This window comes from Eleutherodactylus coqui, chromosome 1 (genome assembly GCF_035609145.1).
Source record: "Eleutherodactylus coqui strain aEleCoq1 chromosome 1, aEleCoq1.hap1, whole genome shotgun sequence".
Lineage (NCBI taxonomy): Eukaryota > Metazoa > Chordata > Amphibia > Anura > Eleutherodactylidae > Eleutherodactylus > Eleutherodactylus coqui.
Genome location: NC_089837.1, coordinates 279,101,453 through 279,119,453, shown reverse-complemented (window position 1 = coordinate 279,119,453; position 18,001 = coordinate 279,101,453). Strand labels below are relative to the sequence as shown.

Here is an 18,001-nt window from a genome sequence, read left to right as displayed (position 1 = left end):
ACACAAAGCACTGCTTTCTAATTCCAACAGGATTATAAATTAACCTTCCACTAGGAGCAGCCAATAAAACATTATGAAATTGCAAAATTATACAAGATAAGTAAAGCAAATATTTTCACAAATTACTTAATTTTTTAATGAGACTATTTGTGAAACATTGTAAAATGTAATTGAAGAGCAAAGTTTCCTTTAAAGGGGTAATTCCATCTTGGGGACCCCATTCAGCTGAGAGCTGCCCCTGATTGGTCCCTGCGCTGAGCCAATCAGAGGCAGCACTCACTCACCCATTCATGAATTCATGAATGGGTGAGTGAGAGCTGCCTCTGATTGGTGAGGCTGTGACCAATCAGAGGCAGCTCATTCAGCAGGCGGGGATTTTAAATCCCCACCTGCTGAATACTACAGAAAGCAGTTCAGGAGAACTGCCGGCCAGACGCGGCTGAACTCTGGCTGCAGCGGAAAGGTGAGTATACATTTTTTTTTTCAGTGCGGGATGGGGGGGGTCTCACTCTTGCCACTATTGTGGCTTAATAGTGAGACCTCGGAGCCCGAAATGCAGCCCTGCATGTTGCTCTTCGCCTGCCCCATCCATTTCTGTGTTTTTTTACATGACTTTGGTGATTTGCTGAGATTTTCACAAATGAAAACCTTAGCGGAGCACCAGTCATATACAAAAATGCTCGAGTCGCCCATTGACTTCAATGGGGTTCGTTACTCGAAACGAACTCTCGAGCATCACTGAAAGTTCGACTCGAGTAACGAGCACTGGAGCATTTTGGTGCTCGCTCATCTCTAGTCCCAACTCGATTATTCAATTCTAGCGCAAAAGAATTAGCATCCAAATTTTAAGTACGGAATCTAATTCTTGCACTTCCCGATGTCATAGAAATGTGAAATTTGGCATGAGCATTATGTCATAAATAGGAAAAGCTAATGGGTCTCAACTCGATTATTCAATTATAGCGCAAAAGAATTAGTGTCCAAATTTTACGCACGTAATCTAATTCTCTCACTTAAAATTTGGCACGAGCATTGATTATGTCATAAATAGGAAACATAATGGGTCCCAACTTGATTATTCAGTTCTAAGCACAAAACAATTAGCGTCCAAATTTTACGTACGGAATCTAATTCTCTCACTTCCCGATGTCATAGAAACTTGAAATTTCGCATCTACATTGATTATGTCATAAATAGGAAAAGTTAATGGGTCCCAACTCGATTATTCAATTCTAAGTGCAAAATAATTAGCGTCCAAATTTTATCTATGGAATCTAAATCTCTCGCTTCCCGATGTCATAGAAACTTGAAATTTGGCACGAGCATTGATTATGTCATAAATAGGAAAAGTTAATGGGTCCCAACTGGATTATTCAATTCTAAGCGCAAAAGAATTAGCGTCCAAATTTTAAGTATGTAATCTAATTCTCTCACTTCCCGATGTCACTTTATATAAAGGAAACGTGCCATGGTTACCTCCACATGGTGTTTCCTGGGTAACATAAAGAACCATGCAAAATGGTGAACATATTTTTTTCCTCGGTATCTCTAAAGTAACGACTACTTCATAAGATTTTCCGTGTGAACACCAGTTAAACACCAGCACCAAATTAACTCGGGCAAAGCCGGGTATATCAGCTAATCTATCTATATATATATATATATATATATATATATATATATATATACATACACATACATATATATATATATATATATATATACACACACACTTATTTGGATCTATTCCATTAAGACTGAGGTAGAACCCAGAGTAGGTCCTAAAGCTTGTCATAATATCATGTCTTTGTGTTAGCTATGAAAAGGCATCACATCTACAGGACTACTTTCTTTCTCTTACTGAGAACAGTCACATTTTGCGCTACTGGCTAACACAGTGCCAAACTTTTTTCTTAATGCAATCACAAACTTACCTTATAAGGATCTGCAGCATCTTCCCATGCAACATGGAACATGTGTCGTATTTCTTCAGCCAAACCTATTCTTGCACCACTGTTAGCTGCAACATATATACGTGGAATCCCTTGTGATCTAGAGAGCTCTGAGGCTCTCAAATACAACAAATCCTCCTGAGGCCCAAATGACCCAATCCTGTACGTAATGTCATTCCCTATTACAATAATATCTCTGCCATCTGGATACTCCGGAGTTTTAAGAGTCATTTTCCATGCCACCATTCCAATCTGTAGAAAAACAACAAAGGAATATATAGGAATGAAAATACATACATTGTCTAGTGCCCCCTTTTCCAGACACTTTTTCAAAAGTGTCTAGCAAGGCATAAACAGCTTTTCTGGCTCAAATCGATAATATATTTATCTAAATTAATTTGCACCAAAAAGAATGTGCATCTTACACCAGAATTCTGGAGAAAAATCTATAGTAAATGTGGGTCTATGTGTTCTATGTTCTGGCTAAATACAGCTGCAACTAAAGGGAGCACAGCTGCTTACTCTATTCGGTTATAGACTAAACTCTATAACACAGTATGCAATAAACTCCCTCTAGCTGCAGGTAATCTGAATACTGTGTTTTAAATCTATATCTGTGTAGCAGGGTTCTAGGCTGAAAAAATTAATTGGGTGACCCTACCGCCTAAGTAAAAAAATTCAGAAGTCAAATTATATTTTTTGATTGAATTTTAAATGCCATCTGGAGTCCTGCCATATTGATGGCTTTTTTCGCAGAATATACTGTATTTATTGTTTGGTGCTAAGTTATGAATAAAAAGAGAAAAATAGCTACCTCATTCCCTCCTGGGAGCCTGTTCATGTGTACCAACTGGCCCTGGTCATCCAATACAAGCTCAGTATAAATTAGAACATCAGAAGGCAGAGGACTCTTTGCAATATAGGCACTTGCATCCATTGATTCCCACAGCTTTATTAAAGCCTATGCGTAAATAAACAAATACAACTATTAAACCACACCGTATATATTGACTGAGGATTAAATTGTAAAAGTGGCTTTTGCATTGTACTTTAATGTAAATGGGCTATCTGGGTTGTAAAAACTGATAGGCAAGCTATATTTGCAAATTCCCGCCTGCAATGTGTACATCTAATAGCTATTCATTCCATCCATATCCCCAAGCCTATGCTGGTCCCCTGACTGCAGAATATACAAACCACAGTGGAATAATCATGGAAGCATCATTCATTAATCATTGGAAAGACCTTATATAATCTTCTTGCCAGCTGTTGTAACATGATATTGGCTACTCAGAATGATCAGAATAGACAGGAGAGGGAGAGTGAGGGAGTCTGCAGAGTAAAGATGGCCTTACATAGGCTAAAGTTGATGAAAATGGAAGACTGCAAACAAAATTCACATTAGTAGGATGAAATTTAACAATGTTGAAAATTTTAGCTGACCGATAGCATACAGTCATTGTCTAGAAAATAGTTGGCCATGTACAAAACTTTCAATTGATTGTGAGAAGAAAGATCTTATATTCATGATCTTTAATTGAAAGAACGATACCAAAAAGATTGTACATCCTTCACCCAGCATCAATTAAAACGTATGGCAAGTTTAAACAACTGTAATAGCCAATACGGACTAAAAGATGTAGGTAACTAAGTCCTATTTTTGGAACCTTTTTCTGTGCTAAATAAACTATTTGTATATGTACACTTTGATGCATTTGACTCCTTGTAAGTGTAAATGTGTCTTTATGACTGTAAACTTAGGTAATCTTGAAATACTTAGTATGTATTGGTTAGGATTGTGTTAAATTTCAAAAAATCCTTACCTGACGAAACATTTCAGGGATATCATACACATAGGTTGTTCCTAAGGACTGTGCTTGAAACCTTTTTGATTGTAGTAGATCTTTAGTTACGTAAGGTGTGTTAATGAGCATTCCATGAAGTGGCCCTTGCTTATCTCCATATGCCTGGAACATGATCTAGTAAAAAAAAAGACAGAGTTCTTCAACGTGTTGAGGGTTGAAACAATGGACAAGAACACATGCCAATCCTATAACTATTTTGACACTTTTGCAAGCTTGCAACCCATACAAACATTCCAGGCGAAATGGCAGGGTGCATTTGTTTATAAACTTAACCCACTCCCTCCAAAAAAAAAAAAACATTCTTCAACTGAATCACCATTGTAAACATTAAAAAGTTCCTGATCAGGAGAAGCTAAATCTAATAGGTACTGTTCTTTTAGATACTCTCTTAGCACAGTTTAGGTTATCAAGGGGTACTTACCTTATTCCACAGCTCCCTAGGCATCCTCTTACTTTAGTTGTTTCTTTCCCTTGTCCATTGAATTGCCTATGACCTAATCTCAGAGCATAATTATCACCAGTCTGTTCCCTGTCCCCTGCTCCTTGTTTCTCCTGGCTCCGGCATTCTTGGTTTTGAAGTTTACCTGGTTTGACTAAAGCTTGGTCCTTATTTCACCTGTCCATCCGTGTCTTCAGACCTCAGCTTGACCTTTCATTTGCCAGTTTGCTTGTATCCCTAATATAAGATAGTCTCCAACAAACAACTGTTCATTGCCTCAGCTTTTTGGTATCTACCAGCAGCATTCCATATGATCAGTCTAACAGAGAGGCAACACTGACAGCTTGTCAAGAAAATATTGACTGTATTAGTTAGATTTTATTTAGCCATTTTAATTACAATTTTGAGTCTTTGAACAGAATATACTCAACTATCATTGTTCTGGACAGAGAGCTAAGTAAAGAGGTTTGTGTGTAAACCAATCACATGTGCATATCAAAAAAGAAGTCCCCTCTTTTGTTATGCAGATTTGATTTACTTGGACACAAAGGTGAAGTCAACATGATGAACTTTTAAGATGCATTATATCTTGGTTAGTAAGTACAAAGTCTTTACAGTATTAGAGCTGCATCAGGGATTCCAATAGCACAGTACGTACATGGTTAAGTGCCCATCTTTATTGAAAAAGTGCGCAAGCAGACGTTTCGACTGACTAGCAGTCTTTTTCTAGTCCATACCAACAGTGAGACGCCACAACATTTAAGTACAAATAAGTAAAATCTAAACCAATCACCAACATAGATTAATGAAAATCAATTAAAAACCCACCCAGTAATGTTCTGCTATGCTTGACATTGTATATAGATCTTTGCACATCTGCACCTAAGGTAATGGGTCTATTAGGGTTGATCTTGTCCTATTGAGTGAGTTTTGTAATTGATTCTAATTAATCTATGTTGGTGATTGGTTTAGATTTATCTTGTTTGTACTTAAAGGGGTTGTCCCGCGGCAGCAAGTGGGTCTATACACTTCTGTATGGCAATATTAATGCACTTTGTAATGTACATTGTGCATTAATTATGAGCCATACAGAAGTTATAAAAAGTTTTATACTTACCAAAGTAACTCCAAAGTATAACAAATTTATTTTGACAAAGCTTGAGGAATATTTTTGATTCAATTACATTCCCGAGACTGACCCTTTTTAATGGTGTGAAACACCCACAAGGCATTTATTCGGGTAATATTGATCAAAATCAGTTTTCAACAGAAAAACTCAAACAAACTTGCACTAACGACCTCCTTGAGCAAATCAAAACAACTGAACAAGCTCTACAAATCTCTCCCCAGCTCTCTCTCCACACTGAATTCCTTAAACTATATAATGAGCTTAGATTAATGCTTCTAGGAGATTTAAAAAACACCAAAAAGTCTCCATAGTAAAGTACTACTCTTTCTATCTTTCTATAATAAACCCTTCAGATTGATGGCATCTTTAGTCAAACAGAAGCCCCCTAAGGCCCCCTGTCCACAGGCGCTGTGGTATCCCGCGGCGGATCTCCACCGCAGGAGCCGCCGCCCAGGAGTAGGAGCCGGCACACGGATAGGCTGACGGTGGAGAATCGCAGCAATTTGCAGCATGCTGTGAATTGCCGACCGCGAGTTGAGAATCGCAATGATTCTCTGGTCATAGACACGGGGCCGATGCTTTCCATAGCAACGCTATGGAAAGCTTCAGACGGTGTGATTCGTAAATCGCCGTCGAAATCACGCCCATGGACAGGGGACCTAAGGCAAAAATACCATTCAGGATTTCAGATAACCCAACCTCAAAACACCACTAATGACTTTAGCGAATTTTACGCTAAGCTTTACAATCTGAAGGATGACGCAGTCTTCCAGCAACCCTTTTTATTTTTAATTAATGATTTTCTCCAGAAAATAAACATCGTAACATAGTATGTTAGGCTGAATGAAGACAATGCCCATCTAATTCAGCCTGTTTTAACCGCCCCCTTGTTGGTCCAGAAGAAGGCAAAAAAAAAACAGTGTTAGGAGTATTTTAGGCTTCAAGAACCCCAACGGTCCTTCTTAGGGCCACATCTAACCGTGTGCAGTACTGTGGAGGCTGCTTTTTGCAGTGTTGCACTTTTTTTTTTTTTGTATATCGGCCGTGCAGAGCATTGCGCCCTGCAGTAATTATACATAGTGCAGGGCCAGTAGTGGTGAGGCAGGGACAGAAGACATATTTATTGAATATAGGCAGTGGGCCTTTGCAAGAACATTTGGGGAAAAAAATTTATTTGGGCTGCCTGTGACTGTCCTCAGTGTTCTGGGTCTGTGCTGGGTGTAGTAGTCCTCCTAATTCATACGCAGCCAGCTAAGAGTTACAGCAGGCTTGCGCAAAATTATTTCCTGGTGTTCCGTAAGCGAAGTCAGCCTCCAACCACAGGCCAATAAGCGGCACATTTAATTACAGCGTTCTGTTTCTGCATTACTGGTAATACAGCATGCTGAGGGGTAGGGGTAGGCCTAGAGGACGTGGACGCGGGCAAGGACGAGGAGGCCCAGGTCAGGCTGTGGGCACAGGCCGAGCTCCTGATCCAGGTGTATTGCAGCAGACTGCTGCGGGATTAGGAGAGAGGCACGTTTCTGGCATCCCCACATTCATCTCACAATTAATGGGTCCACGCGGTAGACCTTTATTAGAAAATGAGCAGTGTGAGCAGGTCCTGTCGTGGATGGCAGAAAGTGCATCCAGCAATCTATCGTCCACCCAGAGTTCTGCGCTGTCCACTGCTGCAACTCTGAATCCTCTGGCTGCTGCTCCTCCTTCCTCCCAGCCTCCTCACTCCATTACAATGACACATTCTGAGGAGCGGGCAGACTCCCAAGAACTGTTCTCGGGCCCCTGCTCAGATTGGGCAGCAATGGTTCCTCTCCCACCAGAGGAGTTTATCGTGACTGATGCCCAACCTTTGGAAAGTTCCCGGGGTCCGGGGGATGAGGCTGGGGACTTCCGACAACTGTCTCAAGACCTTTCAGTGGGTGAGGAGGACAATGACGATGAGACACAGTTGTCTATCAGTGAGGTAGTAGTAAGGGCAGTAAGTCCGAGGGAGGAGCGCACAGAGGATTCAGAGGAAGAGCAGCAGGACGATGAGGTGACTGACCCCACCTGGTTTGCTACGCCTACTGAGGACAGGTCTTCAGAGGGGGAGGCAAGGGCAGCAGCAGGGCGGGTTGCAAGAGGCAGTGCGGTGGCCAGGGATAGAAGCAGGGCCAGACCGAAGAATCCACCAACTGTTTCCCCCTCGCGCCATGCCACCCTGCAGAGGCCGAGGTGCTCAAAGGTCTGGCAGTTTTTCACTGAGAGTGCAGACGACCGACGAACAGTGGTGTGCAACCTTTGTCGCTCCAAGATCAGCCGGGGAGCCACCACCACCAGCCTCACCACCACCAGCATGCGCAGACATATGATGGCCAAGCACCCCACAAGGTGGGACGAAGGCCGTTCACCGCCTCCGGTTTGCACCGCTGCCTCTCCCCCTGTGCCCCAACCTGCCACTGAGATCCAAGCCCCCTCTCAGGGCACAGGCACTACCGTCTCCTGGCCTGCACCCACACCCTCACCTCCGCTGTCCTCGGCCCCATCCACCAATGTCTGTCAGCGCACCGTCCAGCCGTCGCTAGCGCAAGTGTTGGAGCGCAAGCGCAAGTACGCCGCCACGCACCCGCACGTTCAAGCGTTAAACGTGCACATAGCCAAATTTATCAGCCTGGAGATGCTGCCGTATAGGGCTGTGGAAACGGAGTCTTTCAAAAGTATGATGGCGGCGGCGGCCCCGCGCTACTCAGTTCCCAGTCGCCACTACTTTTCCCGATGTGCTGTCCCAGCCCTGCACGACCACGTCTCCCGCAACATTGTACGCGCCCTCACCAACGCGGTTACTGGCAAGGTCCACTTAACAACGGACACGTGGACAAGCACAGGCGGGCAGGGCCACTATATTTCCCTGATGGCACATTGGGTGAATTTAGTGGAGGCTGGGACCGCTCACATCCTACTCACCCCTAGAATTGCGGGCCCCAGCTCGGTGGTGGTATCTGCGGTGGTGTATGCTTCCTCCACTAAACCACCCTCCTCCTCCTCCTCCTACGCAACCTCTGTCTCACAATCAAGATGTGTCAGCAGCAGCAAGTCGCCAGCAGTCGGTGTCGCGCGGCATGGCAGCACAGCGGTGGGCAAGCGTCAGCAGGCCGTGCTGAAACTACTCAGCTTAGGAGATAAGAGGCACACGGCCCACGAACTGCTGCAGGGTCTGACAGAGCAGACCAACCGCTGGCTTGCGCCGCTGAGCCTCCAACCGGGCATGGTCGTGTGTGACAACGGCCGTAACCTGGTGGCAGCTCTGCAGCTCGGCAGCCTCACGCACGTGCCATGCCTGGCCCACGTCTTTAATTTGGTGGTTCAGCGCTTTCTGAAAAGCTACCCACGCTTGTCAGACCTGCTCGGAAAGGTGCGCTGGCTCTGCGCACATTTCCGCAAGTCCCACACGGAAGCTGCCACCCTGCAACATCGGTTTCATCTGCCAGTGCACCGACTGCTGTGCGACGTGCCCACACAGTGGAACTCTACGCTCCACATGTTGGCCAGGCTCTATGAGCAGCGTAGAGCTATAGTGGAATACCAACTCCAACATGGGCGGCGCAGTGGGAGTCAGCCTCCTCAATTCTTTACAGAAGAGTGGGCCTGGTTGGCAGACATCTGCCAGGTCCTTGGAAACTTTGAGGAGTCTACCCAGATGGTGAGCGGCAATGCTGCAATCATTAGCGTCACCATTCCTCTGCTATGCCTCTTGAGGAGTTCCCTGCAAAGCATAAAGGCAGACGCTTTGCGCTCGGAAACAGAGCCGGGGGAAGACAGTATGTCGCTGGATAGTCAGAGCACCCTCCTGTCTATATCTCAGCGCGTTGAGGAGGAGGAGGAGGGGGAAGAGACAGCTTGGCCCACTGCTGAGGGTACACATGCTGCTTGCCTGTCATCCTTTCAGCGTGTATGGCCTGAGGAGGAGGAGGAGGAGGATCCTGAAAGTGATCTTCCTAGTGAAGACAGCCATGTGTTGCGTACAGGTACCCTGGCACACATGGCTGACTTCATGTTAGGATGCCTTTCTCGTGACCCTTGCGTTACACGCATTCTGGCCACTACGGATTACTGGGTGTACACACTGCTCGACCCACGGTATAAGGAGAACCTCTCCACTCTCATACCCGAAGAGGAAAGGGGTTCGAGAGTGATGCTATACCATAGGACCCTGGCGGACAAACTGATGGTAAAATTCCCATCCGACAGCGCTAGTGGCAGAAGGCGCAGTTCCGAGGGCCAGGTAGCAGGGGAGGCGCGGAGATCAGGCAGCATGTACATCACAGGCAGGGGAACACTCTCTAAGGCCTTTGACAGCTTTCTGGCTCCGCAGCAAGACTGTGTCACCGCTCCCCAGTCAAGGCTGAGTCGGCGGGAGCACTGTAAAAGGATGGTGAGGGAGTACGTAGCCGATCGCACGACCGTCCTCCGTGACGCCTCTGCCCCCTACAACTACTGGGTGTCGAAGCTGGACACGTGGCCTGAACTCGCGCTGTATGCCCTGGAGGTGCTTGCTTGTCCTGCGGCTAGCGTCTTGTCAGAGAGGGTGTTTAGTGCGGCTGGGGGAATCATCACAGATAAGCGTACCCGCCTGTCAACCGACAGTGCCGACAGGCTTACACTCATCAAGATGAACAAAGCCTGGATTTCCCCAGACTTCTCTTCTCCACCACCGGACAGCAGCGATACCTAAACAATACGTAGGCTGCACCCGTTGTCTTTACTACTTAAGGTGTGTGTTAGTTACTCGCAGTTGCTGTCCTGTAGCCACCTAGTGATTAAAGGAGAATTACGTGCGTCTATCCAGACTGCCCAGGTGCGGTAGAAATTCTCGTATCCTGTTGTGACGTCCCGTGATCTCAATCTCTCTAATCTTTCAATTTCGTCCAGTGCCCCTACCCACGCACATCTGGGAATTTCCGTGTCCTGCTTCCAAAATCTGGGTATTACTTGCCTCGTGGCCACAATGAAAAATTTCAGCAGACCTTTTTTGAGTAAGTGGGCACCGGAGGGAGGGATGGACAGAAGTGCCACCTCGGGCATCAGGGGTAGTGGCTCCCTGCACACCTTCCCGTATAACTTTTCCATGTCTCGCCAGATGGGTCTGATCATGGGGCACTCCCACCATATGTGTAGCATTGAGCCCACCTCCCCATGCCATCGCCAGCAGGTATTTGATGCCGATGGGAAGAGGGAGCGAAGCCTCTCTGGTGTCATGTACCATCTTGATAAAATCTTAAAGTTCAGCTCCTGCAGCCTACTGGCCACCGACATCTTGTGGGTGTGTTGGAATGCTTTGCTCCAGAGCTCTCCAGGGAAGGATCTACCCAGGACCTCCTTCCACGCATTTATCCACCTGGGGGTGTGACCATCAAGTTTCTCCTCCAGTAGCTGACTATATAGTATTGACACGGTATGCCAGGCGCCTCTTCCCTGCTGCATAATTTCTCGAATGGGGTGAGGTTTAGGTTCCACCCCTGTTCGGGCCTCACCTTTCCTAGATAGCTACGGACCTGTAAGTATTGCATCCATGAGCCCGGGGGAGTTCCCCTTGTTCCCTGTATGTTTGCCAAGTCGCGCAGGCCTTGGGTGTCTAACACCTCCCCTATTTTAGCTTCCGTTCCGATAGGGTAGGAATCCCAGGCTGCGAATGCCCAGTGTTGCCGGGATCTGTGGGTTTCCGGTTAAAGGGGTGAGGGGACCCGGGACCGTTGTCCGGCAGCCCCCCTTCCATGCCCCCAGGAGGGTGATCATCAGGCTTGAAGCCTCCGCTTTCTCCCAGTTGACCCCTTTCGGGATCCAGAATGCTCCTTTTGGTGAGAAGGTATTATTCTCGTTTTCGATTTGTACCCATAATTTATCTGATTCGTGGTGGTGTAGGTCTAGTATTAGGGTTCCGATTGTGGCTTTATGGTAAAGGTAAAGGTCGGGTAGGCCCCCCCCTCCCTTAGTCTTTGGGTTGGTTAGGCTTTTATAGCTGAGTCTTTTAGAACCTCCCTTCCATATGAACCGAAGTATCAAACTTCTCAGTCTGTCAAAAAAGGTTCTCGGGGGGTTACATGGTGCTGACTGGAAGATATACAATATCTTAGGGAGGATATCCATTTTAACCACGCTCATTCTACCAAAACATGACAGTGAACCTCTTGCCCAGCCCTCCATGTCTTTTTTCAGGTTCAGTAACAGCGGCTTGCAATTCAGCTCGAACAGCTGGGTTGGGTCGGCTGGGATATGAATTTCCAGATATTTAAATGAGTCGCTTCCCCATTGAAATGGGAAAGCTGTGGCCATGTTACTGGCCTCTTGTTGTGGAATGGTAATATTTAAGACTACGGACTTCTGGGCGTTTACTTTATAGTTGCTAAGCTTACCAAAGGTAGCGAACTCCTGCATGATATTAGGGAAGCTTACATGTGGTTCGGTGGCATACAACAGGAGGTCGTCCGCGTAAAGTGATAGTTTGTGTTCCTCTCTACCGGTCTGTATTCCACGTATTGAGGGTTGTTCCTAATTGCGTTAGCTAGCGCTTCCATGACTAGGATGTATAATGTAGGGGATAGGGGACACCCCTGTCGTGTGCCATTCCTAACCTCGAAGGGGGTTGATAACTTGCCATTGACTCTGACCTGTGCCGAGGGGCGTTGATAGAGGGCCATTATCCAGGCTAAAGCTCTGGGGCCGAGTCCCACCTTATGGAGGGTCGCTTCTAGGAATTTCCAACTGATTCTGTTGAACGCTTTTTCGGCGTCGACAGATAACAAGCATAATGGGGTTCTTTTCTTTCTTGCCCGGTCGATCAAGGCCAGGGTCTTTATGGAGTTATCTCTTGCTTCTCTCCCCAGAACGAAGCCCACCTGGTCTCCATGGATAATTCAGGGGACTGCGGGATTTAGCCTATTTGCTATCATTTTTGAAAATATTTTAAAGTCACAGTTGATGAGTGAAATTGGTCGATAACTGCCACACGACAGGGGATCCTTCCCTGGTTTGGGTATCAGGACGATGTGTGCCTGGAGGGCTTGGGGTGGGAAGGGGCAGCCCCCTGAGACCTCATTGAAGTAGTTCTTTTATTTTTAAAAAGTATAAATAGCTCACATGAAGTAGTTAGGATGTTTTTAAACTTCTCCCATTTGTCATCTGCACTGTTATTTATGAGGACATTATACCAATTAATTTTACCGATAGCAGTTCTGAGCTAATCAAATTTTACTTTACTAAAGTTAAGTTTTATTGTCGCTCCATGATAAGGCTTCTTGTTAAATGACAGCTGAAAGTTAATTATGTTGTGGTCACTATTTCCCAAGTGTCCCTGCACCCCCGTGATTCTGTCTGGTTTGTTAGTTAATAATAAGTCCAGAGTGGCCCTCCCTCTAGTTGGCTCCCGCACAAGTTGAGTAAGATAGTTATCTTTGATTGTTCTCAAGAACTTATCACCCTTGTGAGATTTGCAGGTTTCGTCTTCCCATATATCATCTGGATAATTAAAGTCCCCCATAATAATTACTTCATTGCGGTTTGACACCTCTTCTATTTGCCTTAATAAGAAGATTTCAGTTTCTTCTGTTGCTTTTGGTGGCATATAGAAAACCCCTATCAGGATTTTGAAAGTGGATTAGGGATGCGCCAAGTGCAGAAGTAAAAATCAATTAAGGGAGGAATATGGCAATCACTCACCTGGTGTCTAGCGAGGTAAACCTTCAGTGAGGTCCCTCGCTGACACCCGTAATCCATATAGAAGGTCTTTGATCCCAAGATCTGTTGAGTAACAGAGAGCAGCAAAAAATCTACAAGCACACCTATAATAGGGGCTTGAAGCATACATGATTTGAATACCAACAGCAGAAAAAAAGTTTTTTTGCGGGCGTAGGGAAAAAAGATTAAATGATACACTTGGATAATCAATCCAACAAAATATTTATTACGTTACAAAGAGCAACACGTTTCGGCAGACATCAGTCGCCTTTTTCAAGCTCATACAAATACATTACAGAACACACACACATATATATATATATATATATATATATATATATATATATATATATATATATATATCCTACTTACATGCCTAGGGGAGCAGCTAGCACACACGCCAGGGAGTGTTCACCGTAGTTTGAAAGAGAGGGCGGGATCGCACCTCCCACTCTGACGTTTACGTCAGTATATGTCACATGGAACGCACGTAGCACTCCATGTATTCAACAAACTTTATTTGGACGGTGTTTTATGAACACGGTCTCCGCAATCATTACTTAATACAGCAACTTTGCAAAGTGCTGTGTTTAGCTAGATCATAATTACTAATAACAAAAACTGTTCGATAGGCAATATTTATATAGTAGCAGTAATATTATTCAATGTATATTTATATTATATATGAATATTGCCTATCGGACAGTTTTGTTATTAGGCTTCTTGGTTCTCTTCGCTCTACCCCTCCTTCTATCTGTCACCCAGCTAGCTGCCTGCTTCCCCTGCTGTTCAGTACTGCCATCCAGCCCCGCCTCTACCCCAGCGAGTGCCTGCTCAGTGAGCAGCAAACTCCTTTCTATGTTGTCACTGGATCTCAGTGTTGCCAGTCGCTCATTTAGATCCAGGATTTGGACTTGCAAATGTGCAAAGGTCACGCATCTTGCACAACAGTATGCACCCTCGATCGGCTGATCAAGGACCTCATAGATTGCACAAGTAGTACACTGGATGACATTATCAGGCATGGAGCTCATCCTAATGGGGATCTACAATTTAGTTACAGAAGTAGTGATGATTGATTAGATCACACTCCAAACAAGCCTCCACCTGTTCACAACCACTCACGTGCCTCCGCCCGTTTGCAGCCACTCACGCGTCTCCGCCTGTTTGCAGCCACCCATCCATCTCTCCTAAACAGCTCAGAACCTGAAATGCACATATTCTCCCCATGAAGTCTCTAAATTAATCAAATCTATCAAAGTGTTAAAATCTTTGGGTCCAGATGGATTTGCTAATGAATATTACAAAACATTCTATCATGTTCTAACTCCTCATTTAGCTAAGCTCCTCAATAAAGCAGCATCAAGTGTAAACCTTTCCGAAAAGATGCTACATGCTTTGATTGTTACACTCCCCAAATCTGATAAACCAAGAGACTCTCCTGATAATTTTAGGCCTGATTTCTCTACTCAGTTGTGATACAAAATGTCCTCTAAATTGATTGTCCATAGAACTCTTAAAATTCTTCCCAGTCTCATGAACAGTGACCAAGTAGGATTCATGAAAGGGAGACAGGTCTCCGAAGCCACAAGGCAAATGTTTAATATCACAGCAACAGTGGGGCGCTCTCAAATGCCTTCTTTGCTCCTGACACTGGATGCGGAATAGGCATTCAAAAGGATACATTGGGGTTTAACCTTCACAACACTACAAAAATTTGGTTTCCAAGGAAATATTCTTATAGCCATCAAGGCACTCTATAGCTCCCCCTCTGCCAGGGTTCTAGTGGATGGCACCCTCTCTAAGTAATTTAAGATAACTAATGGAACTAGTCAAGGATGCCAAATAGCCCCCTCTGGCCTTCTACTGCTGGATGTTGACATTATCCCACTTCTGGAGGGAGTGCGGTCACCCAGGATCCCGAATGCACATATTCTGGTGCTGCTCCTCCATTGTGCCCTTTTGGAATGATGCAATTAATACAATTGTTAATATTTCAAGAGTGATTCTACCAAATACCCCGCTCTGGCCCTCTACTGCTGGATGTTGACATTATCCCACTTTATTTTAGATATGTCACATTCTGCTGACAGCAAAGATTCTTTTAAATAGACTTTGAAGGTCCCCCAAGAATCCTACGCTTACAGATTTAATCTCTGTTGTCTCAGATTATAGTGCTCATGAAAAAACTTAAGACCGTCATAACAATCTTCTCCACAAAATTACTTAATATGGGAACCTTGGCTTCTATATTTTTCCCTTTAAACTTTTATTCACTGAAAAAGCCAAAAATACCTGAAAGTCTGCGAAGCAGACACGGTCGCCATAGGCACGATCGCCATAAGGCAGGCACAATCGCCGTAGGGCAGGCGCAATGGCCTTAAGCCCTGAAAATATGTAGTCAGCCAGACAATAATGTGTGGAGGAGCAGCTTGTTCCTGGCAGGCTAATATGCAGTCACCCACTCAACCCAGCCCAGTTTGGGGAGGAGCGACTGCATATACTAATAGCCTGCACATGTGAACGATACCAAAGATGTCAGCCATAGATGGGTGGTGACCCACCATACAGGATATCAACCCTGGCTGATATGACAGCTGTGATTGGCTAAAACACACGTGGCTTCAGCCAATCACACTATTCAATGACATCATTGAATGGCTGTGATTGGCTAAAACACACGTGGCTTCAGCCAATCACACTATTCAATGACATCATTGAATGGGTGTGATTGCTAACACACGTGCGCCTTCAGCCAATCACAGCCATTCAATGATGTCATTGAATGGCTGTAACTGGCTGACGGCGTGTGTATTAGCTTTCATCCCCGCATTCAGAAAGCAATGCTGCGCCGGGGACGAGGAGCGAGCGACATCCTGCCGGAGCGAGCGACATCCTGCCGGAGCGCGACAGAACGCCGGGGGAGGTGAGTAATGATTTTTTTTTTTACACTTTTTTTTGTATTACCGGCGTATAAGACGACCCCCGACTTCAGAGCAGATTTTTCGGGGTTCAAAAGTCGTCTTATACGCCGGTATATACGGTAATACATGAAAAGGCGCATGCCCCTTCATATTTTTAGCCCAATTCTGCACGTGGAAAAAAAATCTATGCCAGGTCTGACATAGCATAAATTTCTGGTATAAATTTATGCCAGTTTCTTGTGTAAATTAAGCATAAATCCAGGCAGCCACACACCCCTTCCAACAAGTCACACCCCTTTCAGGAAACTGAAAGGGGTGTGACTAAAAAAAATGGAGAATTTGTAAATATTTGTGCAAGAGGGAATTATTACAAAATGTACAACTTAAAGCAAGAATTCTGGTGTAAAATGCTTTATGTATTCCCGCCATATGCATTTTATCTAACAGCTATATTATGCCAAGGACCTACCTGGCCATACTGTGTATCAAGTCTATAAGTTGCAGAGAGGGATACATTTTATGAACCTATCTTTATAGGTGGAGTTCCAGTATGGTAAACTTTGGTTAAAACTGAATGGCTTTGAAATGTTCCAGCTCACTCATAAATTCTTCACTACCATTTAGGCCAGAGAAAAGAATCAAGCTTTGTCTATCTGCTTTAGATACCCAGATAGGATTCATGCCATTAAAAAAATCTGTTGCTGAGATATGCAAGAATAATAAGAAGAGGAGACAGACAAAAATATTTGCTGGAATTGTCCCAAAATCTAATATTTCTGACTTTGATGTTTTCCTATTTTCGTATATTAGTAACTACAAACATGAACTCTTGGTACTTTTATGTGCTACAAGGGTCTTGGCAACAGCAGGATGGACCAATGTAGAGATTGTGCAAAAATATCGGAAGTTTACATTACTGGTGCTACACCATTTTCTGCACTCTTTACTCACCTGTCCTGTTCTAGAGTCTGTCACTTCTTTGTACAAGCTTATGTCCAAGTAGTAACCAGATTCATTTGTCAAAAATAAGCGAATTGGAATTTGTTTTCCTGTTGGTGTTAAGCGAATGTTTATTTTTAATTCAGCTTGCAGGACACGTAATTTCCACAGTCGACTTCCGTAGCGCATTACCATACTCCGAACAGATTCCTCAATCTATCAGAACAAGACAATACATACAAAATAATTGTATTACAGTATGAAAGCCACAACATAACAGGTTGCCTTCTGACGATGGAGCCGTATGGGACTTTTTGTGGGAGGATTTGTATTCTTCAACGCTATATCATTTAATGTTCCATATAAAGTGTTTTTTTGCATGGTGAGCTGTATTTTATATTGTTACCAATATGGTGTACATACGACCGTTTGACCACTTTCTATTTCCTTTTTTTGAGTGGCAGATGACAAAAAAACCCACACAATTCTGACATTGTGTAATCTTTTTCTAATGTCATTCACCAGGCATGTAAAATAATGCAATTATTTTAGACTTTTATGGACACAGTGATACCAGTTCTATTTATTTTTTGTTTTTATTTTTTAATGTGAAAAATGGGAAAAGAGAGAGGGTTGGAACTTAAATATTAAAAAAACTATGTTAAAAATGTAAAAAATTTGTGTCGGCCTTGTGTCCCCAGCTAAAATACCGAGGAAGTAGTGCAACGTCCCTGAAACACGTCAATTATATGCTGCATTTATTCTTCATAAAAACAAAGGAGTCGAGCTTAGAAATACATCTCATGCCTCTTTAAGAAAAGGGATTGCAACTACAACCACTTTTTTTACCACATTTATCCTATCTAAAAGTGTAGGTACACTTTACGCCATACCTATCTTTTACAGTAAAAGCTGCCATATGAGTGTATGGAGTGAGGAAGAACACTTTTTATGGCTTGCATCTTGCATTATTCCCCATTTTTTCCCTGTGCAAAGTGTACACCTGTTTTTGACTTCCCTCACAACTGCTGGTAGGAGTCTGG

The 18,001-nt window shown here is 44.1% G+C and overlaps 1 protein-coding gene across 1 annotated transcript in view; it reads right to left on the bottom strand.

The window, feature by feature from the left end:
* ACACA (acetyl-CoA carboxylase alpha) overlaps positions 1–18,001 on the bottom strand; it is an 856,108-nt gene that overhangs the window by 338,208 nt on the left and 499,899 nt on the right. Inside the window, exons 38-41 of the mRNA XM_066609221.1 lie at positions 16,971–17,174; positions 3,776–3,931; positions 2,767–2,913; positions 1,935–2,204 (exon numbers count right to left, since the gene is read on the bottom strand). Of these exons, the coding sequence (XP_066465318.1) occupies positions 1,935–2,204; positions 2,767–2,913; positions 3,776–3,931; positions 16,971–17,174 (777 nt within the window). The remainder of the gene's footprint in view (positions 1–1,934; positions 2,205–2,766; positions 2,914–3,775; positions 3,932–16,970; positions 17,175–18,001) is intronic.